We start from the raw sequence: 26,536 nt of genomic DNA, 5'->3' as shown, positions 1-26,536 counted from the left end.
GTATATGCCACCTTTCATTCACTATTTCAAGGCTGCCTACATAGCACTTTCTCCTTCCATTTATCAAGCAACACTTGATGAGGCAAATTGGATTGAGTGAGAATGACTGGCCTAACTTCAGTTCTGTGAGTTTTTGTGGCTTAGGTAGATTTGAATTTAGGGTCTCCCCAATACTATATCAATTTAGGGTTGTCAGATACCTGAACAGGCAATAAAAGACGTAGGCAGTTGGAAAGGAATAGAATAGAAAAGGCAAAACACACTATTTAATATTTGAGCTTACATTCATTGCAGAGAAAGTGATTTCAAGTGAGTAAGCAGGCACCCAATGGGGAATACACATTGAGAGGAATGTGCTAACAACATTGAAAATAAGCCTGTTACTGATTATTTGCCTGCCTGTCAATTTTAGGTAGAATTTGTTAACTTGCACTTAGTGCTTCTTAGGGGAGTACTATATTGGGAGAAAAGCTACTTGGATATTCAAAAGCCAGACAATAATTGATTTTAAGGCTATGCCTGCCACACAGAGGACAAAGGGGAGGACATGTCCTCTTTTAGTCAGATCTCCAGTAACGCTATTCCAGTCCAATACGTTAATTGTTATGGCTCCCACATTCTGAATTTGATGTTAAAATTGAATATTGGAATCAATTAGACAGCCTATTAAGTAAATAATCAGAAATGTACTTAATTTTTCATAGTTTAATTTTCTTAATTCACATACAATATGCATATCCAGTGTTGCAAATGTTTATATTTTTAGGTCAACAACCCATTTTTAACAAATTTCATTATTTTATATGCATTTCTCCCCGAATTAAATTAATCAGTAATTTCAGTTTACAAACCTATTTTATTTAGACAGATTCTTATTCATTCCAGGTGTAATCCTTTGCATAGACTATAGCCTATATTTTTCTAAAAAGGAAGAGAATAGTACTTCATGGCATCTTTCATACAAATGAAATGCTAATTGCACAATGTAATTGACAGATTAAAAAGACTGCAATTTTTAAAAATGTTGAAATTCCATTTTTATTAGAATATTATTTATTAGGTCAAAAATATTACGTAGAATTCATTTGTAAAATTAAACATGTTTGTAATGAAAAATGTTTAGGATACCATGCATTTGAAAAAATATTCTTATCTGGTGAGGTTTTTTGGGTGGGTGGAGGCAGCCTTGAAATTAATTAGTGTTGAAGCTTAGAAAAAACTGAATTATACATACATACACACACGTAAATAATATTTTTAATATCTGAATTTTTATAGCAGTTCAAGAGGAGGCTGTTATTTATACCTTGCTTTATTGCACAAGTGAAAGTGTGTTGTATATTTGCAGAAAATCATTATTTGAATTGATGAATTATCAATGTAGACAATTCGTTCTTTTTATGAAAGAGCTCTCCATCTTTTGGGACTACTTGGGTATATTGGGGAATTGGAGAATACACCATGGATCTTCTCACAAAATGGCTACTGTATGTTATATCCCTGTAGTTTTCTGTCCCTTTTAGCATAAATGTTCACCTTTTTTTTCTGGGCATACCAAAAACATGGACTCCAGTAACTTATCATTTTTATTATCAAAGATTATATTTAGTTCTGCATCCCTTATATGAGATGGAACTAAAAGAGGTACTATGACTTTGCTTTTGCAATATGCCAGTTTCCTTCCTCCATCTGCGAAGGAGGGAGTCTGCTGTACTGCAAATAAAACATTTCCGATTGAAAACTTTATTTCTTTAGCACATTATAATAAAATTGCAATCCTACAATATTTTCTTCAGAAATAAGTTGTACTGAAAATAATATTGCTGTCTTCATCAATACTTTATAACAACATAAACTTACTGGCTCACCATCAAATTATTCTAGTTAGCATAGTTAATGTGACAGAGCAAGTAGCTTGGTTTCTTTTATCTCCACACTTTCAGGTGCTAATCATTATAACCAATGGTAATTTTAAAAACAGCCAAAGTGGTGCCCTCAGTTTTTGTTGATTAAGTTGCATTTGAGTTTGATTCCCATAATTTATAGTTCACCATAGTCAACCTGGTACAGCTTTAAGGAACAACTGATTAAATGCATTCTTGATCCTTATTATTACCATTGTACGTGGAAAATAATGAAAGGAAACATGACAAAATAGAAAATCATAGTTGTTTTGTTCCTAACAAGTTCATTTCTGTTATTGGTTTGATTTAATTTGTCTTATTCATTAAAAAGATTAGCTTTTATGTATATTGAACTGTGGTGTCCTTGATGCTCTCTGAGCTTGGTTGATTGCTTGCGGATGTTTCATTATCAAACTAGTTATGTCAAGGACTTCACATTTGAAGTTTGAGCCATATATATTCCCTTCTATTAGGATATTAAACTGTGTTCTAAACATTGTCAAGTTTATAAATTTCCATTATATTTATTTGAATGTTTAAAAATCTATCCTAAAACAAAACTGTACTAAAGTAGTACTTAAAGATTTGTGAATTGTAAATTTTCAATATTTTTGCATGGATATGAGCTAAAATGTGATCTAGTCCTAGTCATAAATACTAGTCCTAAAACTAAATAAGGAGAACGCAGTAGATTTTTTCATTTATTTGAAGAAAATAATCCAAAGCTATCCATTGGCATGTGACAAAAGTAGATGAACCTCTAGGATTATTAGTTCATTTGAAGGAGAGTCATTTAATAAATAGGATGATAATCAGATATCAATATGGGAGGCTGGTTTTATTTAAAGAACAAAAGTATCTGTATTTACTATCAAAATCTGAGTTTTGTAATGCAGATATGTAAAACTGTTATCATGGCTCAAAACGAAGATGATTTTTCAGCACCAGAAAAATATAGTTAATACTCACCAGGCTGGAAAAGGTTACAAAACAAAGCGTTTGGACTTCCCCAGTCTATTGTAAAGCAGAGTATATGCAAATGGAGGGAATTCAACTCCATTGTGACCCTTCCCAGGAGCAGTTGATGAACAAAACTCAGACCAAGACAAAGGTGTATAATACTTTGGGAGCTCTCATAGGTCCCGTGGTAAAGTATAAATCGAAATGGTCTCTTGCATTGAAGAAAGTTAGTGTTGATTAGACCAGCATCAGAAGAAGATTAAACAATAATGGTGCACATGACAGGTTAGAAAGAAAAACTACTGTCCCAAAATAATGGATCTATGTCAAATTTCAGCATAAAAATATTACTGAATATGTGAAACATGATGATGGCAATGTCATGGTTTGGGCCTTCTTTGATACTTCTCATCTAGGCTTGCAATAATTGATAGTGCTATGAATTCTTATTGTACCAGCAAATTCTACAGGAAAATATCAGGGCATCTGTTTAAACTGTGGATCATGCAACAAGACAATGATTCAAAACAGTAGCCATAGATCAAAGAATGGTTAAAGCAGAAAGAAGTTGATGTTTTTCAATCGCCAAATGAAAGTTTGGATGTTAATCCTATAACAATATTGTGGAAGGATGTGAAGTGGGTAGTCCACTGTGAGGAAGCCTGCCATCAACCCTCAGTTGAAATTTTTCTGTAAGAAGGAGTGGCTGAAATTCCTCAAAGCTGATGTGCAAGATTGAGCCACAGATATTGAAAATGTAAATTGCATTATATTGCTGCATAATAATTGCAAGCAAAGTTTCACATACTTCTGTCTCACACAAAAAGGTAGATTTGGATCAGAGGTGGATTCTGGCAGGCACTATTGCCGGTTTGCTCGTCTGTGTGTACATGTGCAGTGCAATTAAAATTGTTCTATGCATGCTCAAAACTGAAAAACAAGATGGTGCTGCCGCCGCCCAGGGAACCAGTTCAGGGACATGGCAGGTCTGGGTTGCTGCCGGTTCCAGCGACCCAGGCTGCCAAACCACTACTGGTTCGACTCATTTTCCTCGGTAAATAAGAGAACAAATATAATGTTTTTCTTCAATTGAATTATATTTATCTAATTTTAGGATGTAGAGGAAGAACAGATGACCCTATCTAAAATTGTGCTTATGCTGAAATACTGAACATTCAAAATGTTTCACAAACATTTAAGCACCACTGTATATAATATGTAGATATGTAGTCTTTAATACTTTTATGAGGTAAGATATATTTGTTTTTCTAATGGTGACTGCTTCGAACTACTAAAACCCAATGGTTTGTGGATTTTAAAAATAATGTAACTGGACAGATAGTATAAAATCAGTACTGTTTTAAATCACATACAGTTGTGAAATATTTGTAATTAAGTATTATTAAAGAGAGAGGAATCAAGAAACAAAATGTATGAAAATACATTTTAAAAAAGTAATAGGGTATAGCAATAGCAATTACAAACTCAGCCTATTGCCCCCAGCAATCTGGGTCCTCATTTTACCAACCCCAGAAGGATGGAAGGCTGAGTCAACCATGAGCCGGTGAGAATTGAACTGCCGAATTGCAGTCAGCTAGCAATCAGCAAAAGTATCCTGCAGTACTACATTCTAACCACTGCACCACTATGGCTCTTATTCAATTAGTATCCAATTAGACAAATGCTTCTCCCTAATATTACATTGCTATTGTGAGAGCATATGAACTGCTACATTTTATACAATACAAAGAGTGAATCTTTTGTTTTCTAAGAAAAATGTAATATTAAGAATTAAGTGTGTGCTTATATTTTGAGAAGTAATGGGCTGAGAATTTGTATATTCAATTCTACTCTCCTTTTAATAGCAACCATTAGTGGTTCTGCTTGTAAGCTGAAGAATTATATCTGCATGCTGTACATGGCACTACTCTTGAAGAGCATTCAGAAGCTTCAACAGACAGTATGCGGTGGCACAGGCAGTTCTTGAGGCCCCTAGAATGGCCCATGTTACACCACTGCTCTGTGAGCTGCACTGGATGCCAGTTTATTTCAGGTGCAATTCAGGGTGCTAGTTATTACCTATAAAGCCTTGCATGGCGTGGGTCCAGGTTACTTGAGGAACCGTCCCATGGGAGGGGCGCACCCAAACTGGCAGAGGAGGCATGTTACAGACTCTATCAGTCAAAGAATTCCAGCTGGCGGGATCCAGCAGAAGGGCCGTCACTGCTGTGACTTTTGCAGTTCAGAACATCTTACTCCGCAAGGTGAGATCAGCCCCCATTCATCTGACTTTTTTCAAGAGCTTGAAGATATGGCTCTACCAAATAACTTGGGGACCGAAAAGGAACATGAGGTGGTTGATGAATTAAAAGGCAATCCCATCTCTCTGCATATATCCTGTTTCTTCCCTCTCCGTCTTTTAACTATAATTTTGTTTTGATTGTAATGTCCATTTTTATTGTTTTTGAAATATTTATATTTCATGATTTAATGCCTTTAATGTTGTAAGTCACCCAAAATGTATAGTTATTTTAGAAAACTGGAATCTAATTTCTTAAGTTTAAGAACATTTTATCTGAAAAATGAAATTTTATTTCAGAAATTAGAGTAAATTTTCAACTTTTATCTGCACGTGGCAAAAGTTTACTAAATAAATAAAATCTATAGCCTTCAGAAGTAGTTACAGTAATTCAGATGCTAGTGGATTTTTAAATATTTGAGTAAGTAGATAAAGTAGATAAAGGTTAAAGATTTACTGTAATTTCTGAAATAATTTGTCAGTTACCAAGTAACATGTTAAGCTTAGATTCCTGTTTTCAAAGATGCTTACTACATTGAAGGTAAATGCCTAGGATACACACCAGAATGTAGTAATATGAAATTCAACATAAAGACATATTCGTATTAATTGATTGAGGTCAGCAGCCTTGTGAAAAAAAGATTAGACATCTGAACTGTCTCTAACATTGCAAACCCTCTAACTAAAATGCTTAATGCTTCCTGTACATGCAACTGCCACCAGACTGCCACTTGCCAGGATTATACATCAGTATAAATCAGATTATAAGTAAGGCAGGTACTTTGCATGCTTTGTAGTGTTGTCACTTTCCATTCATTCAGCTGGATAGATAAATTTTGGAAAGCAAAATTAGATAGGTCATAGAGCTTGGCATGCCCACTGAAGTATTTAGAGAGCATATTTTTACCCACCATGCACTAAATTAGGAACCAGAGTTCTGAAGTCACTCCATTCTGCAGAGGCTGTCTGGACCATTAATGTTAAAACCACGTTCAGAAGCAAGAGCAGTACCTTTGGGAACTAATTGAACATCATTTCTCTGAACAGAAAAACATCTAGTTCCATCTTAATACAATACAATACAATACAATACAATACAATACAATACAATACAATACAATACAATACAATACAATACAATACAATAGTAGAGTTGGAAGGGACCTTGGAGGTCTTCTAGTCCAACCCCCTGCCTAGGCAGGAAACTATACCGTTTCAGACAAATAGCTATCTAACATCTTCTTAAAGACTTCCAGTGTTGGGGCATTCACAACTTCTGGAGGCAAGCTGTTCCACTGATTAATTGTTCTAACTGTCAGGAAATTTCTCCTCAGTTCTAAGTTGCTTCTCTCCTTGATTAGTTTCCACCCATTGCTTCTTGTTCTACCCTCTGGTGCTTTGGAGAATAGTTTGACTCCCTCTTCTTTGTGGCAACCCCTGAGATATTGGAACAATGCTATCATGTCTCCCCTACTCCTTCTTTCTCTTAAGCTAAATATACCCAGTTCCTGCAACCGTTCTTCATATGTTTTAGTCTCCAGTCCCCTAATCATCTTTGTTGCTCTTCTCTGCACTCTTTCTAGAGTCTCCACAACTTTTTTACATCGTGGCGACCAGAACTGAATGCAGTATTCCAAGTGTGGCCTTACCAAGGCATTATAAAGTGTTTTTAACTCTTTTAATTTATCGGCTGTCAGCAAGTTCATTAATTATGCCAAGCAACTGCTTTAGCAATTCTTTTTGAATCACCCAAATTTGAATAAAGAGAGCTACGGTATGTCTTATTGGCATATGTGAGTGGCTTTGTTTAAAATGACTTTCTATTGATTGTGTGTAGATATATTAGCTTAGGTCCAGGGAGGAGCCAAAAATAATCCCCGTTAACATTAAAAACTCCATTTAATGATTATTAACTTTATACTGAATTGTCCCTTTAAATACCATTGTCTGAAGATTGTGCTATAAGTTCAGTCATGGCAAGTCTGAGTTTCCATAGTATTGTCATTCTTGTTATTATTTCTTGTACATTTAAAAATCATCTATGAGATGAAGAGGAAAATGCTATTAGGATTTTCTTTCTTTTATACTGGATTTAAAATATAACATGTTCAAAGTTGGAAGTAAGGATAAATTGTTAAAATATCTGTAGAATGTTATATAATATATATCTTTTGCTTTCCAGATACGACAATATTCTTATTTAAAAAAACAGTGGTATTTTTCCTTGCAATATTAGGACGTTCTCTTTCCAAGGATCAGAAAGAAATCTAATGCTCTAAAAAGTTCCTTAGAAAATAAACACCAATTGTGAAATTATACAGAATTAGCTCATAATTTCAAGATGCAACAGTCTTAAGTTCTGTATGTATTAGGAAAACACTTTTATTTTTCTAGCATAATATTTTGATCAAAACGCTGAACATATCCAATGCATGCTGCAATTATCAGATATGAATTCCAATATCTATATACATTTTGAGTAGGAATAAGCAATAACCATTTGAATGAAAATGACTTCATTTTAATTAGTCATCTTTTAGTGACCTCAATTGATATTGGCAACTTGGTTCTTAAGTGAAATGGTCACTAATTGAAACCACAATTGTGCATTCAATGTTACTTCAGCTTTCAATTGCTTTACAGACCTGTGAAGGTTCTAAATGCAACAATTGGTCATAAAGTTACTTTTCCATCATTATCATAATGGAGTGGTTGCTAGATGAGGACTGTTATATTGCCCTCTGATAATAGCACTTAGACTTATATACTGCTTCACAGTGCTTTACAGCCATCTCTAAGCAGTTTACAAAGTCAGCATATTGCCCCAAACAATCTGGGTCCTCATTTTACTGACCTTGGAAAGATGGAAGACTGAGTCAACCTTGAGCCAGTCAGCAGGCAGTCAGCAGAAGTAGCTCATAATATAGCATTCTAACCATTGTGTCAGCATGGCTCTTAATAAGGTACTTGGTTTCCTAATTTAGAAAAATATTAATTCATGAAAAGAAATCTAAACAAGTAATATTGAAGGTGAAAGGTCTTCTTGGAAGAGAAAAGATTAATAATTACATTACATTAATTTACATTGCTAATACTAATGCATACTATACCGAGGAGCAAACTCACGTAACCAGTTCAGCTCATGTAGCAGAGATGTTACATGCATAACCCTAGGGATGCCCAAAACTGTACCATTGCATTCTACATTAGCTGCAGCTTCTGATACTCTTTATTTATTCATTTTATTAAATTTGTGTGCTGCCTATCTCATGGTTTGAAGTGACTCTGAGTAACCTCTTCAAGGATGTAGAATATAGAGGGTATGTCAGTAGTCAATACTGGAGATGACCAGGGCATGAGTGACTTAAAAAAAAAACGGTCTTTTGAAACAGGAAGTTGAACAGAGGCCCTCCTATTCCACAATCCCTTCCTTTTATTTGATACTCCCGGATTATGCATTGGGTCCATCTAGAACTCAAGATGGTAAACCTCCAGATATTAAAGATTCATTTTGGGGTTGGTAGAAGTCCTTAAATACAATTCTGTTTTTTCCACCAGTAATATCCAATAAAACATTTTGCCACCTGTTTTCAAAGTAACATTTTTTCTCAAAGAGCTAAATGTTTATGAACGATATTATCAAAACCCTTCAAGGCTTATGACTGGGTTGAAAGACAACCTTTGTTGTTTCTATCTATTTTATCTGATCTGATCAGATAGGATATGCATGTTTCTGGTTCCATCGACTAAGGAATGCCAGTTGACAAGGTGACCATATAAAATTAATTAATTAATTGTATGAGTAAACTGTGTGTGGGTGTGTGGGGGTGTGTGGGTGTAAACATACATACTGTATTGAAAATTCCCAAAATAGACAAGTGAACTGATATTAGTAAAAGTATATAGAAATACGTATATACTGTGTGTTTTAGTTCTTCTCGCCAGTCACATTTCTTTCTGTAACTGAAATTTCTGAAAATTTTATATCGTTAGCTTTATGACTAGTATATTATAATCCTTTTGGTCCTTTCTGTTTGGTTGTATCCATGCAATATTAATTAATATAAATAATATTGGGTTATATATGTTTTTAAAATTTGTATAAATTGAGGTTACCCTCAGGGGCTGACTTAAAACTTGTTATGAATAGATTGGAGTTTTAAAGTTCAGGTTTGTAGATTGGGATTGCTCTTTGATCCTGTGCTGTCCTCTGATTCCTAGGGTCATTGTAGGCAAGAAATATGTCAAGTTTAATGTGGCAGGTGCAAGTACTTCTGGGTGTACTATTAATAATTAAACATACATTGATATCATTGGAATTAGGCCACTGCAATGAATTGTTTAAAAACTTAATTTGGTTCATAGTGCAGCAACTAGCTGATCAACATACATTATCTGGTGATCATGGTATTATTGGAGCTTTTATTAATTTTAGATCAATGAATCAAGACTCCAAATCATCATTAAAGGTGATCTGAAGGTGTGCCTCTAGTTAGGATCTTGCTGAAATCAATTGGAAGATCCTTTCAAGGAGATTTATTCTTGCAAAAGTTGCTTACTCCCATATTCATAAAGTGGTATAGTCAATATCCTTCTCAAACTTAGGAACATGCTGAATTTAAATTGCTTAAATTTAATTTAAATTTTAAATTGTTCTAATATATGGTTCTAGTTTGACAAACGTATTGTTTCTTTTTCAACATGCTATTCATTCATTCATTACAAATTTACTTTTCGATGTATAAACTCAGCCTATATTATAAAGCTTTGTTTTGCTTGCCTTATTTTACAAATTTTAGCAAACTATAGAAAGGCATAATGAAATCATTGTAACAAATTTTGTTGCATTTACCAATTATATTTTCTGGACATCTGCATAGTATTTTTGATGATTTTCTAATTCTTGATTTATTTGCTGTCTTTTAAAAAAAATCATTTTTGCTTACTTAGGAATGCAATCAGAATGTAAGTTGCTATAGTTCAGTGTTGGTCATGGTAAATTTTATTTCTGTGCAAACATTTTTCTGTGGATTAATTAATTGTTCCAAGATCTGTTGAAATACAAGTGCTGTTCACAGGTTTTTGCCTATAGAATTCAGACTAAATGAACTAACTTCCTAATGCAAGAGTAAAATAGTAAAACAATTTTGGTTGTTTAACAACCCATGCAAAACAATTATCTCTCAAGAGTCTAAATTGAATCTTTTTTTAAAAAAGCTTTAAAAAGAAGTTTCTCTAGCTCATCTCCTTTACTCAGAAATTCTATTGCACTGTGACATAAAGTGACACAGGAAGACAAAATAATATTAAGAGTTTAGTTAGATTAAGAAAATAGAAGAAAGAATAGTTAGAAAAGATAATTAGAAGTAGTTAGAAAAGAGAAGAAATGATTGTAGATAGATATTAGTAAATTAGAAAAGAGAAGTAATAGTTAGAAGAAATGATTATAATTCTGAAATTTCATAAAACTGGACAGTAGATGGTTTTGAAACAAATCAATATAGTTAAATTTTCTTATATGTAGAGACCTTTGTTTCAATATAAACATATGCATTAAAATTCATTTTTCCTCCTAGGTGGAGTCATTTATTTTGGATCAGGATGATTTGGAGAATCCAATGCTTGAGACAGCTTCAAAATTGCTGTTGTCAAGTACTGCTGATGGTGCTGATCTCAGAACAGTAGATCCAGAAACCCAAGCTAGATTAGAAGCTTTACTAGAAGCTGCAGGTAAATAGACACCACTGATTTTGAAGAACAATTAATTTACAGAATATTTATAAGATAATATTGAATGTTTCAATCTGTTATTAAATTTATTATCTTTGTGTGTGTTTTGAACAACATCTTGATTCAATTAGTATAATTCAGCCTCTTCCTTGTTTAACAATAGCAATCTGTTCCATCATTAAGTGACCACTTAATTTTGTCATTAAGTGGACACTAAGGAAAAAGAAAGCAAGAGAGAGAGAGAGAGATGCTGTGAAGGTCACTGGTTACTACCATCTCATTCAGATGAAATAAATTCTATAGTTTCCTCTGCCTAACTGCCAAATTTTAGTGTCAAGATATTTTTTTTATTCAAACCCTTTTGGAATTTTCAGTCTTTAGCAAATAATAAGTGTATTTTATCAGCAAATTATTGATTTGATTTCAGTAGTCCATTTTAAATATTAAATGGTGTTGATTTGTTAGCTGTTCTAGAAATGTATTTTAAATTTTAAAACGATACCACTTCCAAAAAATAAATAATATTACCCAGTTAGTTTTTTTCCTCTGCTAGTTGAATGTGATTTTTTTGGTAGAATGTTACCTAATTATGAAGAATATAATAATAATTATATTGCCTCTTCTCCAAGACTGCTATCATTTTACTTCTGTTTGCCTGAGAATTATGCTATTAGTAGTGTGAATAGTATTTTGTTAATTGTCTTTATTTTCTTCTTTCTGGGTATAAAACATCTGATCTGTGATCTAAAATAAAAGGAATAGGTAAGTTATCCACAGCTGATGGTAAAGCCTTTGCAGATCCTGAGGTGCTCCGCAGACTAACTTCTTCAGTCAGCTGTGCATTGGATGAAGCTGCTGCTGCACTTACACGAATGAGAGCTGAAAGCACAGCAAACTCAGGGCAGATGGATAAGTAAGTGTTTATCTGAAACTACTTGTTTCTTACATTTCTGCTGTAAAAATCAATTATTATTAAACTGTATATACTATACAAATTTCAGAAAATATTTATTCCTTAAATTGTTATGTACTACATATTATTAGGTTGAAGGGATTATAGAGAACATGCAGTTCTCCCTCTTTGCAGGAAATTCAGTGCAGGAAATATTTGTGTGATCATCTGAAAGTGTTAGCATGGAGTGGGGAGATTATTACTAACATCACTGGATTTGTAGTCAAAATTATAAGCTTAAGGTTTCAGTTCATGAATTCTTTCTTAGCCAATTTTTTCCATACGTAAAGTTGCATATTGTGGTGCACGGCAAAATGACAGCCATTTTGCATTTTTGTAATTTTTGTATAAAGGTTTTAGTGTACATTCCCACAGTCATTTTGGAACTGTCTGTGTTGTTTCAAATTTAATTTTGCAAGATTTCAATCCTTAGGTTAAATACTGCTCTGCTATAAGATATGCACTTTTGGTGAATCGAGGACTGCTACAGATGCAGGGCTTCAATTTATAGAAGAGTAATGGAGAACCTTTTTTGGCTCACGTGCCATAAGTGGGGAGAGCGCAGGAGGGTCGTGTGCGGGTGTGCCGCACCCATAATGCAATTGCGACCCCCAGTGCGCATGCGCACACTACAGGCACGACCCACCCATTTTATATGCTTTTTTCACCCTCCACAAGCTCAGAGGCTTTATAGGAGCCTGGGGAGGGCGAAAACAGCCTCCCCTGAGCGCTCCAAAGGCTTCAGGGACCGTCCGGAGGCTTCCCTGACGCCTTTGGAGTGCTCAAAACGACCCTCCGAAGGCTTCAGGGACTTTCTGAAGGCTTCCCTGACGCATCCGGAGGGCGTCCGGGGGGGCGAGGGAGGCTGTTTTCACCCTCCCCAGGCTCCTATAAAGCCTCTGGAGCCTGGGGAGGGCGAAAAATGGCTTTAAAAAAGGGTGAACTCAGCTGGCCAGTGCGCACATGTGCGCTGGCCAGCTGACAGGGCAGCGCCTCGCGTTCCCTGACAAATGGCTCCACGTGCTACTTGTGGCACGCATGCCATAGGTTCGCCATCACTGTTATAGAAGGATGGGTCCACAAAATTTAGGGCAAATTAAGTTAAGTGTCAATCCTACACATGATACACTCAGTTAAGTTTGTCCTCACTTAACAATTGTAATTGGGACTGGCAACTCTATCACTCAGCAACATGGTCACAAAGCACATGTTGAATTATGACAGTTGTGGCAGTCTCAGTTGCTGCTGTTGGGAGAATTCTGCATAATTGCAGATCCCATAATTATGTAATCATTTGTGACCTTCTGGCATCTTCTCAATTAACTTTGCTTGTTGGAATTTAGCAATGAAATTTGCAAATTTCTGCAATGGGTTCTGCAATATAATTTCAAACCAATTACTAAGTGCCTAAATTTTGTTCATGTGACCATGGGGATGTTGCAACAGCTGCAACTATGAGGATCTATCGTAAGTCATCCTTATTCAGTACTGTGTAACTTTGAATGGTCAATGAACAAAATTCATTCAGTGAGGACTATTTGTTCATACCTAAATGTATACACATGCTGATACTTTCACAAGCAAGAGCCTTCCTGCACAAAATCAAACAGTGACTTGAGTGGGAGGCAGCATTGTAAGATTTTGTTACTAGTGGATAGCAAAGTATTGACAACCTAGAGCTCACTCCTGATCATTGGTGGGCTGAATGTCACTCAACACTGTAGTACATTTACCACTGTTGGAAAGCAAAGATTTTCTTAAGAATAAATAAATTAGATGGCATATTAAATACATAAACATCCCTATATTTTGTGGATTGGCTGCGAGGCATTTGTTTACATTAATGAATATAAAAATAGATGTGATTGGAAGAAAGAAGAATTATAAGAAAATAAAATACAAAAGGTATAGTCAGAATAACTATGAATAATTAACAGTATTGTTCACAGAATTGGTGAGACAAATATTATTTCATCCTTTTTTGGTAATATGCATAAATTTAACTGACGTGTCTTGAGAGCTTATCTTGGTTATTTCCTATTTCATTCCCTGTACATGATATTGTTTTATGATCAGAACAAGATTTCATTTTACTGAAATTATACACTATCCACTCTGTGTTATCGCTGTAACAAGATGGGTGGTCAATAAATTTTATAAATATATAAAATCCAGTATATAAACACATTACTTTTGAAAAAAATTAAATTCACATTTGTTTCATATCTTTTGTGTTTATAATTGTCATTATAAACTAAAAGGTACTAAATATACTAAAGATACTAAAAAGTACAGTAAAATTTTTACAGATATCACAATATTGTTATAAAGTCTTTGATTTCATACTACATAAGGGTTAATTTTGCTTAATCAGTCTTTATATGATTTATAATATTTTGCAACTTTGGTTACAAGCTGTTGCATCACAAACACTCATGTTTTCTCATTTTCACGTTAAGCCTACAAAACTAGCTTAATGAGGATGTTTGATGTACCTCCAAAATTAGGAAATGCAAAATTTAGGATGCTACAGTTGAAAAGGATTATTTCAAGGAATTACCACATAGATACTATCTTTTGGCAATTGTATAAGTTTGTCTTCTTCAAAAAATCATTACATGAAAATATTCTGAATAAATACTCACATTATTTGGATGCTTTATAATGAAAAAGTTGGAATATTAAAGCTACTAATCAAGACCAAGATGTTTATTTGTCATTTGATTTATTCTACAGCTCTATGCACCATCTTTCAAATACATTTTTTAAGAAGTTTAATATACAAAATTTTAATATTACAATTTTAAAAATGACGGTGAAAACTTTGGATAAATATATTAATGGAGAAACATCAAATACAGAGACACCATAAATATGTTAAAAATTATGTTATAGCTCAGCAGTTATTAATATAATAAAATGATTTGCAAAGAATTCTGCAGATCAAAATCCCCTGGAGGTCTCTAGCAACTGGGGGCATCTGACTTGAAAAAAAGAATTTAGGCTTGTATAGACAAAATGGAAATGTTTACAAAATCAATTCTCAATACTTTCCCCTTTGCTATGCCTGCAGAAGCCTGGAATAGGCAGTTGTAATACTGAAAAGTTAGAGCATTCACTAGCTTTAATATATAGATTAAAACTTAATAATTTAAAGTACATTAAAATAAAATAAAAATGACCTAAAAAAGATTTGTCTAAATTTGGAAAGATAATAAACTGAGCACTATTTAATTTTCAGTTGAGAGGATATTTGGAAGGATGGAGATATTACTTTTAGATAGCTACTTGCTGCCTGTGAATTATTGGTGAATAGGGCATGAAAGATATTTTGAAATGTAAAACCGTACATCCCCCTGTAACACAGAATGGGCTATTTTTCATATTATTGAACCATGTTGATCTTGAAACAGTAGGTTTGTTCAGATTAGAGCACTTCCAAAGTGCTCAGAATAGTTTGGTAAAATTTCATTCTCAGAACATTTAAAAATAAATATAGCAATGCTAAAAGAAGCCAATTTTCTTAATACATGGTGGGCTATCATTCAGACTTTTTGATACTGCAGCTTCATAATTGTTCATTTCTAGTAATCATAATATGTTTCACTATATATTCATGACATGTTGAAACCTATATTTTATGGTAATCTGCTATCTCTGTGAAATATTAATATATTCAAGCTACAAATAACTTCCTCTGTATTTCCTTAGCCGCAGTTTGGCTGAAGCTTGTTCAGAAGGAGATGTAAATGCTGTGCGGAAGTTGCTTATTGAAGGACGGAGTGTGAATGAGCACACTGAAGAAGGAGAAAGTCTCCTCTGTTTAGCCTGTTCAGCTGGATATTATGAACTTGCTCAGGTGTGTCTTTTTATGTTGTAATAGAGAAACTAGAACCTTTTATTTATAACACATTCTGAACATGGCATACAATTCAGTTTGTTAATATTTTCTTCGGATCAAATCCATTGTCATGTGGACTGGTTCAAGCTGAGACTTTGGTAGATCCTCTGCCCTCTATCAAATTTCTGTAGTGTCTCTTAGCCAGATGAGATTTTAAAGACAACAAGAGTAAAGGTAATTTTCTCTCCATTCCAAATTTCATTGACTTAAGCAATTACTCAGTAGGAGTGCTTTGGGCACCATTTCGTTCTCTTAAAATGTATGCAACAGAAACTTGCTATTAACCCTGAGGAGAGCAAAAATGCATTGGAAGAGACAATTCTAAGCCTGTTTTTTTGTATTAGAAGGAAGGATTTCCACATACAGAGATTTCAGCAGTGTTTCATGTCCCTTGCCTAAAATCATCATTCCATCTTAGTGTTGTTTTAATTTTTATGTGAATAGAAACTCAGTCCAGAATGTTGACTTAGGACAGAGACAACCACTGGCTTGAAACAGGGGTCAAAGAGGCCATCTACATTAAAATTAAACAGGCCCTCAACAGAGGAAGGTGGAGGATGTGATTCCATCTATGTCCTGTTTACAATTCAGCCCTTTCAGCAGTTCCAAGATAGTTCACTCCCATTTACACTATTCAGGTGACCCTGAGGGAACAGATAACTTTCCAAGTGGCCTCAACTTCTCAGAGAGTGTGAGCATTTGTGCTAACAAACAAATGACTTCAAGGAGTATAAATTGTTCCATTCTCCACCATTCAGTAAGAACAGAAGAAGCTTCTTTGATGAGAAATGAAACATCTTCAAAGAAAAATGAAATCCAGTTGTCTTTTGAAAAAGCATCTTGGGGTCTTAGCCTGCAAATGTATGATGCTGTGGCTTATGATTTCCAGCAATGCTTGCATTCTTCCTCTGAAAGTCACAACTATTTATTGGGGGAATGGGAAGAAGATGGGCCATAGTGGTTTTCCATTAAATGCTAGGGTGCAACAACTGCCTCAAAAAAGACCATGCAAAAGTATATTGGTGAGAAGTCTCTATAGTAGACAGAGCATCTATTTAGCTTTTGCTTCATAAATGCTTGAGCAGTGCGTACATGCTTTCCATTTTCAAACTTAAGAAAACTTTGTATTGAATTAATGAGTTACTTTATTAAACACATTATGACATATCTCTAAATATTGTACAATATAGCAGATGCACATTAAACATGAAAGAGTGATACAAATAAATAAAAGCACTTATTAGGAGTGCAACTTCTATAAAGTTTTTTGTAACTGAAGGTGGAGTTGAATCCTGAAGCTAAGCACAACTACCACCTGCTGTTTCTATATAGTGATCGATATAAAGCATTTTATAGTTCCTACATCACTGTTGCTTCTACATCTTCCCTACGCTCTGAACAATTACTTCAACCCCTTGACTCTAAGTAAATTAGCTTGGAAATGACTGGATTTTATATTCCATAAAGATCAATGAAACAGGCCTAAGTAACAGGGAATATGCTTTCAGCCTTTTTTCTGTGGTAAAAGATGCACATGAAGATTTAATCTACAATAGTACTTACAATCACAATTGGGGCCAGAATTTCCATTGCTAACCAGAATTTCCATCATGAAGCAAGATGGTTGTACTTAGCAATTGCAACCCAGGTACTCCCTATTGCTGTCATTAACCAAATTCTACTAGTTATTAGCCGAAGACCTACCAATTCTAAGTCATTCAAGGCCTGATCCCTCCCAGCCTCAAGTCTCAGTAATAGAGCATATGGGGCTTGAACAAGTAGGGTTTGAAATTAAATGTTTGGTATTTTAATAATAAGCCGCAAATTCCAATTTGCATGTAATGCTAAACAAAAACTAAAAATAGAAGTTCCTTGATTGATTCCTGTTGATAAGTGCAGTGTGGCAGCATAAATCAGAACACGTTCATTCAAAATAGATTTTGAAGGACTTAGCATTATTATTGCATGTTGCATTTGTTATTCCCATTGAAGTTGCAATTTGTATTGGATGTTGCAACTAATCATCTGATCAATGTAACATAAAGAGATTACATATGTTCAAAAAGATTTATAAGGTAACAAATTACATGATATTTGTAACTTGTTAATTGCTTAGATGAAATTTAAGGTATCAATATGATATTAATATTTAAGGTTTTAATGACTGACTGATGGACAGCCTCTCCCATTATGATTCTGTTTTACTAATAAAATTTGCAAGAGAATATTTTTGAAGATTTTTCTGGATCAAACCTTTCATTCTGGCAGATGGCAAAGAACACTGGACAACAAAGATTTTGCTTCCTGCAAACGTTTGGGTGTATCTTACAGAATTTGGGCTGCCAGTTATGAAAATAACATGTGATTTAACATATCATGTATTATTTTATAGCAATGTGTTCTTTTTACAATTTCTTCATTTATATATATATATATATATGTGCATGTGTGTGTGTGCGCACACATACATACACATACAAATTTTCAGTTGCATTATAAGATGATTTGTGTAGCTTATGCACGTTCAGGCATGCATGCAGGGCATATTGCATAACAGATATAGTTTGGGCATGCTTAGGCTGAATTCTGCTGGAAAGATTAAAAGGAGTTTGCATGTAAAGATGCTACTGATTTCATTGTTACCAGTTTGCATGTATTTTGATGCGATTGTTTCAAGGCATAGAGTTGTGTATGTACATGTAATTTATATAACAATTAAGCCTGTAACAAGTAAGACTATAGGGCCATGATGGCAAACCTATGGCACATGTGCCAGGTGTGGCACGCAGAGCCCTCTCTGCTAGCATGGGCACTGTTGCCCCAGGTCAGATCTCCATGGCGTTTCTTTCGTGAGTTTCTGTTTCCCTGCCAACGGCGAAACAGAAGCTCATGAAAAAAAGATCTTTTTGCTGCACTGCTGGTGTTGGCATGCCCTGCCTCCCGCTAGCCAGCTGGTGTTCGGGTCTCTGCTCTGCATGCCCTCATGTCCGCACATCTCTGCGTTTATTCGCTCGCATGCACCTTTCAGTTTAGGCATGCGCATGCATGCAGTTTGGGCATGCGGTGTCGAAAAGGTTCGCCATCACTGCTATAGGGTGATTGGTGATAGCAGAAATGTCTCGCCAGTGTCAAAAGAGCTGTGATGTGTTCTGCTACATCTGTGCTAAGTACACTTTAAACTTCAAAAATGCACCATGACTGGAGTTTTTAAGAAAGCATTTGAACTGCACTTTGATTGTAAGATTGTTGATTAATGCAAGACATAGGCTCTTCACATTGTTGTGCAAGCTATGCTATTGCATTTAGAACTTGGCTCAGAGGAATTCAGAAATCATTGCCATTTACTGGTTTGTCTACTAAAAATAAGACATCAATTAAATACCCCAATCTGCTTTCCACCATGAAACCAATGCCACATGTGCCAGTACCAAAACCACCAAATAAATGGAATTTAGATGAAACAGATGAAGATGCTGCACTAGTCAGGCACAGACATTCACAATGATCTGAATTTTGAACTGGGTATGTCTGGCAAGCTCCATCTAATAACAATCAAAATTAAATGACTGGTCAGATTTAGGTTTGTAATGGTTTGCTTCGAATGCTGCAGGTGTTGTTCTTAAATATGTGAATGGGACAGCTGGGTAAGAGAATCACATTCTATTAAAAATAAATTTGCCACTCTGAAAGACTTTCTTCCAGGACAGAAGAATGTGGCTCATGAACCACTTGCTGGCCTGGCAAAGATATTTTAGCCTTTGCTTCACATAAAACTTGAATTTTTTTTTGTTAAAATGATAAACAAGAAAGGCATTTGATGGTCCACAGATCAAATATGTCCTCAGTGACAAGCGGTGTAAATGCCTGTTAGTGGAGCCAGAGTAAATAGCCTTGAAAGCATTCAAGGATGTATTTGGAATTTTTTTGACAACTATAAGAGTCCCAAATGACATCCAGCTGATTGAATCTTACAGTATATAAGACCATAAAATGCATCATGTCACTAAAGATTCATTTTCTGCATTGACATTTGGACGTCTCTCCTGAAAATCTAGGTAATGAACATAGTGAAAGCTTTGACTAGGACATTGCCACAATGGAAAAATTGTATGATGGCAATTAGGAATCAATTCATGCTGGCTGACTACTGTTGGATATTGCAGCAAGTTATATAGAACAGTGAATACAAATAAAAATCAACAGCAAAACCATATGGAACTCAGGCAGGGTGACATACTGACACTTTATGCCATTTAATACATTATAGTAATTAATAGTTAATTATTTCTCAAGATTCCTACGTGATACATTTCCTATAATTCTAAAATTATATTTGTGTTCAGCTTGAAAGGATCTATCCACAAGTTTTTAAGGAAGCAAAACTTTTGAAAAAAGTTGTCTCTTTGGTTGCTCTCAGATTATGGAATGCACATCCTTAGGAGCAGCTTTTGGGCACCAAAAGTTTTGCATTGAAGTTTGGTGTCACCAAGACCAACCACTTTATTAGAGAATAATCTATTTAAAGCATAGTTTATTTGCAATTAGAAAGTTTATGGGGTTCGGAAATTTAGTTTTTTTATTACAGGTAGTCCTTGACTTTCAAGTGAAATGAGTTGCACCCAATTTTATAATCTTTTTTTAATCAGAGTCATTATAAAATCTATCTTCTCCCATTGATTTGGTTTGTTGTCAGTCCCTTGGAAAAGTCATAAATTATGATTATGTGATTCTGAGACATTCTAATCATCATAAATACGTGCTGTAATACGAAGTACCCAAATTTTGATCACAGCATTGTAGGATGCTGCAAAGCCATCGTAACTTGAATGGTTATTAAAAGAAAGTGGTTGCAAGTCAGTCACTGCATGTATTAAATTTTGTTTTCAACATTCTGGATTTTTTAAAAAAGTACCTTTAGTTCCCTTGAGTGCTTACATACATAAAAAGGTGGGGTATAACTTCACTAATTAAATAACATTTTTGACTCCTGTGGTCACAAATTGTGACTGAGCTTCTGCACATACAGTATGTTTACTATGTTATTAAGATCTCTAATTAAACTGCTATTTGACCTTCTTCCCTCATGATGCTAATGCAGAAGGCAAATTTCTATGAAGGCTACTTTGAATCATAATTTTATATAAATTATTTTTAAAAGGAATCACCTTGTTTTGCTACACCAAGGTGATACTCTAATTATAGTCATAATTCATTTTATAGACTACTGCCTTTTAAATCTATGTAATCCAATCCAATAAGTATGTAATTTCAGATTGTATTTGTGATATTAACTCTAATTGGGAAAAACATACGGTAACGGGAATAGGGGGGAAAAAACCTTGCACTTTCAGAAAACTTGTGGGGGGGAGAAGATATTTCGGTCTCCTTTCTTCAGGAGTAATATCCACAACAATCTGCTGCAGCTTACATACAATATTGAAATTTCCTGTTATATTTGCTCAAAAAGAAGACCCCAAACGACAGAAACAAGCTTCTAAAGTTTAAAAATCCTATATATTTATTAAATCAATTTAAGAACTAGCTTTTCTCACAAGCAATCAACTCTGGGCAGCATAAAACAGATGTTTACAGAGATACTGCCAAGCTTCCCATGTAGAACAACTACTTTCTAGCTTTCCTATCTTGTCACCAGGTTTTACATCTATATCTGGAACCCAGTCCTGGAGATGTGTTCCTTAACAAATGCATGCATATATCTATGGAGGATAGAGGATGGATTTTAATATTTTCTTTTCGTATTGCAAAAATACTAATGCAGCTGATATTGTCATATTGGTAGATCAGGCTAAGAAACAGATGCTGTGTAGATCTAAGCTCCTGTCCTTATATGTATTACAGTGTAATTGAATGATTATTGATGGACGTTATCTGTAAAATAAGGTGCCTTAATTGAATACGCACACAGAAGAAAAGAGACTTCAGAATTGTAGCATAGCAAGCATAAATGTATGCATATTTTCCGGAGGAATTTTGCAGGATTAGCCAGGATTGGGTATTGTGATGTCCAATTGGCCTCGAGACAGAGTTAATTTGAAGCCACGCCTCTGTGCTCCTTGCTTTGGGTTCCCAGTTTCAACTCTGTCTGGCCAAAGAAAGACAGGTTGCTTTTGGTTCCTGATTCTTCCAAAAACAATCAGGTGCCATTCTGCAAATTCCTTCTCCATGCCTCCTTCCGCTTGCCTCCATCTGATACCTGGAAGCCTCCCCTTGGTGTGGCTCATTCCCGGCCGCCGGTAAGGGATTTAAAAGTTGCTTCTTGGGGCTTTAAAGGCAGGACGCCATTACAGTGGCCATTTTGGGGGCTCAATTCCTGTGGGCTGCAGGGGCTGGGGCAGAGGCTACTATGAAGCCTCATTTTCAGCCCTGCCTTCCTGGGTGGCCATCCTTTCTCCAGCGGCAAGGCCCTGTAGGCCCAGATCGATGTCAGGAGGCCCGGAGCGGCGCAGGACAGTGAGGACCACGTGGCGTGGCATGTGGTGTTGCCGGCAGCCGCGCGGCTTGCAAAAGGGGCAGGAAAGGTCTACCAGAGGCTGATTTCATCATGTGGAGGCCGTGAGTGATTGGGGGAAGCTGTTTTTTGGTTGCTGCTGTTTCTGGTGGGCTGAGCCTGGTGGAGCCCTGACCTGGTGCCATGGCAGATACAGAGGAGACACCGGATTTCCCCCCCCCCCATTGTCCAATGGGGAAGGGACCTCCAGTGGGGCCCGAGTGAGGCACACAGCCACTGTGAGACTGCGAAAAACTGCAGCAGCTGGAAAATCTTCCAAGGCCATGCAGAAGGATTAGGAAAGGAGGCACATGGCCCTGGAAAAGCAGGTGTCCAGGGCTGAACAGAGGGGTAGGCCTAGTTCTCCCCTGAGGTCTAGATCGCCCATTAGATCCAGGTCTAGGTCTCCTCACGGGGGATTCCCCAGTGTATCTCAGGAACATTTCACCTCCCCCCCACTCTCCATGGTGGAACAGGGCCCCTATCTAAGGGATTCTTTTCAGTGCAGGGGGGATAGTCCCATCAGGCCATCATTGGCTCCACAGTCTGAAGGCTGTGCACAAGAGGAGGAGGAGGATTCCTTCGTTAGAGACATGGAGCATCTTCCAGCAAGCATTCGGAGGTTTATCTCCTCTGCAATTTCATATGGAATTTGTGCTGGATTACAGAAGGGTCTGTGCGACCCGCAATGGTGGCAAAGGTCCTGGGGGGGTGCCACTGCTCAGGCCAGGCCGAGGCCTTCCCCCTTGGAGGTGCGCTGACCTGTTTCTCCTTCTCTGGCTAGCATGGGTTCCATGGCGAGGGATCAGGTTCAGAGAGAGGGAGACATGTCTGATGATGAGGATCCCTCAAAACCTGAGGCACCAGCATTCTCTGGTCTGTTTCCTCCGGATTTGTTTAAGTCACTGTTGTGCAATGTCAGGGCCACAGCGCAACTGGGTGAGACGAAGGGCGCCAAATCGGGTGCCAAGGAGGGTGGTCCGGAGAAAAACCCGGCGGATTGAGTTTACACAGAGCCTCCTCCAGCGAAGGAAGACATCCCTGCCCCTAAGTTGTTCCTAGAGGTAGTTAAAGAGCAGTGGGAAAAGCCAGGAACATTTCCCAAACCCAGCAGCAGTGATAGGAGGTTCTTTAACATGGAACCTAGTTTCTTTGAGGCGTTGCAGGTGCCCACAGTGAACCCTCCAGTGGTGGCATTGGCTTCCACGTCAACAGTGGTGTCCGGTGATGTGGCTGATTACTTGAAGGCTGAGAACAAGAAGGTGGAGCTGACCTTTCATAAAACATTCCAGTCTTCCGCATGGGCCATCAAGGCAGCTGCCTCTGCATCGTTCTTCAGCCACACGGCTGTCCTTTGGCTACAACAGATGCAGGAAAGGATTCCGCCTGAGGTGCATACTCATCAAGATTTCAACAAGCTGGTTGCTGTTGCACAATTCTCAGAGAATGCCACTCTACATGCCATGAAGTATGCCTCACGTGGCCTCGGTGACCTCCCGACGTCTCCTGTGGCGGGGGGTGGTGGCAAGCGGAGAACAAGGCAAAGTGGCACCTGGCATCATCACCTTATTCTGGGGAATCCCTTTTCAGTATCCCATTGGACCCAATCCTCGAGGACAAGAAGAAAAAGAAGGTCATGCCTACGCCCACAAAGAAGTCAGAGCAAAAATCTGCACCTCATTTTCGGGAGCAGTCCTATCATCAGTCAGATCAGGAGGCGCAGCACAGCAGGTATTTTCCGATATCAGATAGGCAGTTGGATTGGCACTACACTAGGAATAGGTCTAGGTTTCAACCCCAGGGGAAGAGGCCCTTTCAGGGGGGAGGTGCCATTCCTACTGCCGGGGCAGATAGGTTAATAACGACCCCACCATAGGTGGCAGAATGCTTCTGTTTGCCGAAGCCTGGGCTGAGATTGCCACTGACGCCTGGGTTCTGAATACCATCAGATTTGGCCTGCGCCTAGAGTTTCTCTCCATTCTGCCGAACCATTTTCAGAGGTTTTCGGTCGCCAAGAGTAAAGATAAACGCTCTCTCATGAGGCAGGCGATCCGACACCTCCTAGAGATTAGGGCGGTGGAACCGGTTCCACCGGACCAAGTGGGGTCAGGTTTCTATTCCAACCTCTTTGTCGTTCCAAAGAGTTCGGGGGGATGGAGGCCAATTCTGGATCTTAAACTGCTAAATTTTCACTTAGTCTATAGAATATTCAAGATGGCATCGCTTAAATCCATCTTGGCGGGGGTCAGGCGCAATGACTTCATGGCCTCCATCGACCTGATGGAGGCTTACCTCCATATCCCCGTCTTCCCTGGCCATTGTAATTATTTCAGGTTCTCCTATTTAAGTAACCACTACCAGTATAGGCCCCTACTGTTTGGCTTGGCGTCGGCACAGCAGACCTTCACTAAGGTCCTAGCCGCAGTGGCGGCTTACCCCATGAGTGCTCTGTCAGGGTCCAGTGCTATCTCGATGACATCTTAGTCCAAGCAGCATCATTTGAGCGGGTGAGGGAGGATATTTTGTTGATGGTATCCACACTACAGCAGTTAGGTTTTTCAGTTAACCTAGATAAGAGTTCCCTCGTTCCCACCACCAGGATTCCTCACCTGGGAACCATCATAGACTCTAAGCTGGGGAAGGTGTTCCTGTCCCATGACTGTAAAGTTAGTTTGTTAGCCTTAGTTAGACAAGTTAGAAATCAATGTTTTGTTCCTGTAGTAGTGATCTCCAGGTTGCTGGGGAAATTCATTTGTTGCATAGACATGGTGCCTTGGGCTCGTCTAACACGCAAGGCTGCTCCAGTGGCGTTTCCTGCCGCATCAGAGGTCAAACTCCAGCAATTCCAAGGAAAAGGTTCCAGTGACACCACAGGTGCAGCTGTCATTGAGATGGTGGCTCTCCCCAGTGCTACACGAGGGCTGCAAGTTCAGGGAGCCGGAGCACCTCATCCTGACAACGGACCCCAGCTTGTATGGGTGGGGAGCTCTCTTGGAGTCCCGGATGGCGCAGGGGCGTTGGATCTGGTTGGACCTTCAACACAATATAAATTGACAGGAACTGCGAGCGATTCACTTGGCATTGCGGCACTTCAAGGACCATGTTCGGGATCGAGACGTCTTGGTGCTGACCGACAACGTGGCAGCGAAGGTCCACGTCAAGCGACAGGGCGGCACACTCCAGGGCTCTTCGAACTGAGGTGATGGCACTCAGTGCCTGGGCGGAGGGGCATCTTCGATTGCCCAGGGCGGAGCACATCACAGGAGTGAACAACCATCAAACCGACTGACTCAGTCTTGCCACGGTCGACCACAGGGAGTGGAGCCTTTCTCTGAAACTATTCCAGGCCATCTGCTCCCGGTTCGGCCATCCGGAGGTGGACCTGTTTGTCACACCGCAGAACGCTCAGGTGGATTGGTTCTTCTCTTGATTCCCAGCTCGGGGGACGAGGGAGTCGACGCGCTTCGGATGCCGTGGCCGGAAGGCCTGCTCTACCCCTTCCCTCCCCTTCCTCTTCTACCTGGGGTAGTTCAGAGAAGATGGAGCTCATCTTAGTGGCGCCCTACTGGCTGCGCCGGGCATGGTTTGCAGACCTAATGTGCCTGTCAGTGTCACATCCGTGGAGGATCGCAGGGAGGAATGTGGACCTCAGACAGGGGAACCTGGTGCATTCCGAGCCACAGTGGCTGCAGCTAGCCATTTGGAGATTGAGCGGGAGCGCCAAAGGCTGCCCAGCTTTCACAGAGGATGATCTCCACAATTGAGGCTTCACGCAAGGGTTCCACCACTAGGATTTATGATTCCACCTGGCGGGTCTTTGCAAAGTGGTGCCAGGTCTTGGGAGCGAATCCTCGCGAGGCTTCGGTACCGCATGTCTTGGAATTCCTCCAAGATGGATTGGATAGGGGGCTCTCACATGGCACCCTCAGGAGACAGATGGCGGCCCTCTCCACAATTATTCAGAGAGAGGGGCTCCTTCCACTTTCCCAGGTCCTGTTAATTAAGAGGTTTTGAAGGGTGTGGGGAATCTCCACAGGTTTCTGACATGGAGCTTCACTATGGTTCTCCAAGCAATGACAGGAGCACCATTCAAACCTCTGAGGACGGTTGACCTGAAGTTCGTAATCCTTAAGGTAGTGTTCCTTGTGGCGGTCACCTCAGCCCGTTGCATTGTTTTCTAGGTCGGATCTTTGTACATTCCACTATAATCGGGTTGTCCTGCAACTGGATCCGACTTTTGTTCCCAAGGTTAACTCCCTTTTACATAGGTCGCAGGAGGTGG

General features: G+C 38.1%; 1 protein-coding gene across 2 annotated transcripts in view; it reads left to right on the top strand.

Annotated features, from left to right (window-relative positions):
- Positions 1-26,536, top strand: part of ANKRD17 (ankyrin repeat domain 17) — a 133,797-nt gene that overhangs the window by 37,326 nt on the left and 69,935 nt on the right. For both annotated transcript variants that reach the window (XM_081969767.1, XM_081969766.1), the window contains exons 2-4: positions 10,740-10,893; positions 11,650-11,806; positions 15,557-15,704. In XM_081969767.1, the coding sequence (XP_081825893.1) occupies positions 10,740-10,893; positions 11,650-11,806; positions 15,557-15,704 (459 nt within the window). The remainder of the gene's footprint in view (positions 1-10,739; positions 10,894-11,649; positions 11,807-15,556; positions 15,705-26,536) is intronic.

This window comes from Natrix helvetica (genome assembly GCF_964273705.1).
Source record: "Natrix helvetica genome assembly, chromosome: Z".
In the NCBI taxonomy this organism is placed as follows: domain Eukaryota; kingdom Metazoa; phylum Chordata; class Lepidosauria; order Squamata; family Natricidae; genus Natrix; species Natrix helvetica.
This window is presented reverse-complemented; position numbering and strand designations above follow the sequence as displayed.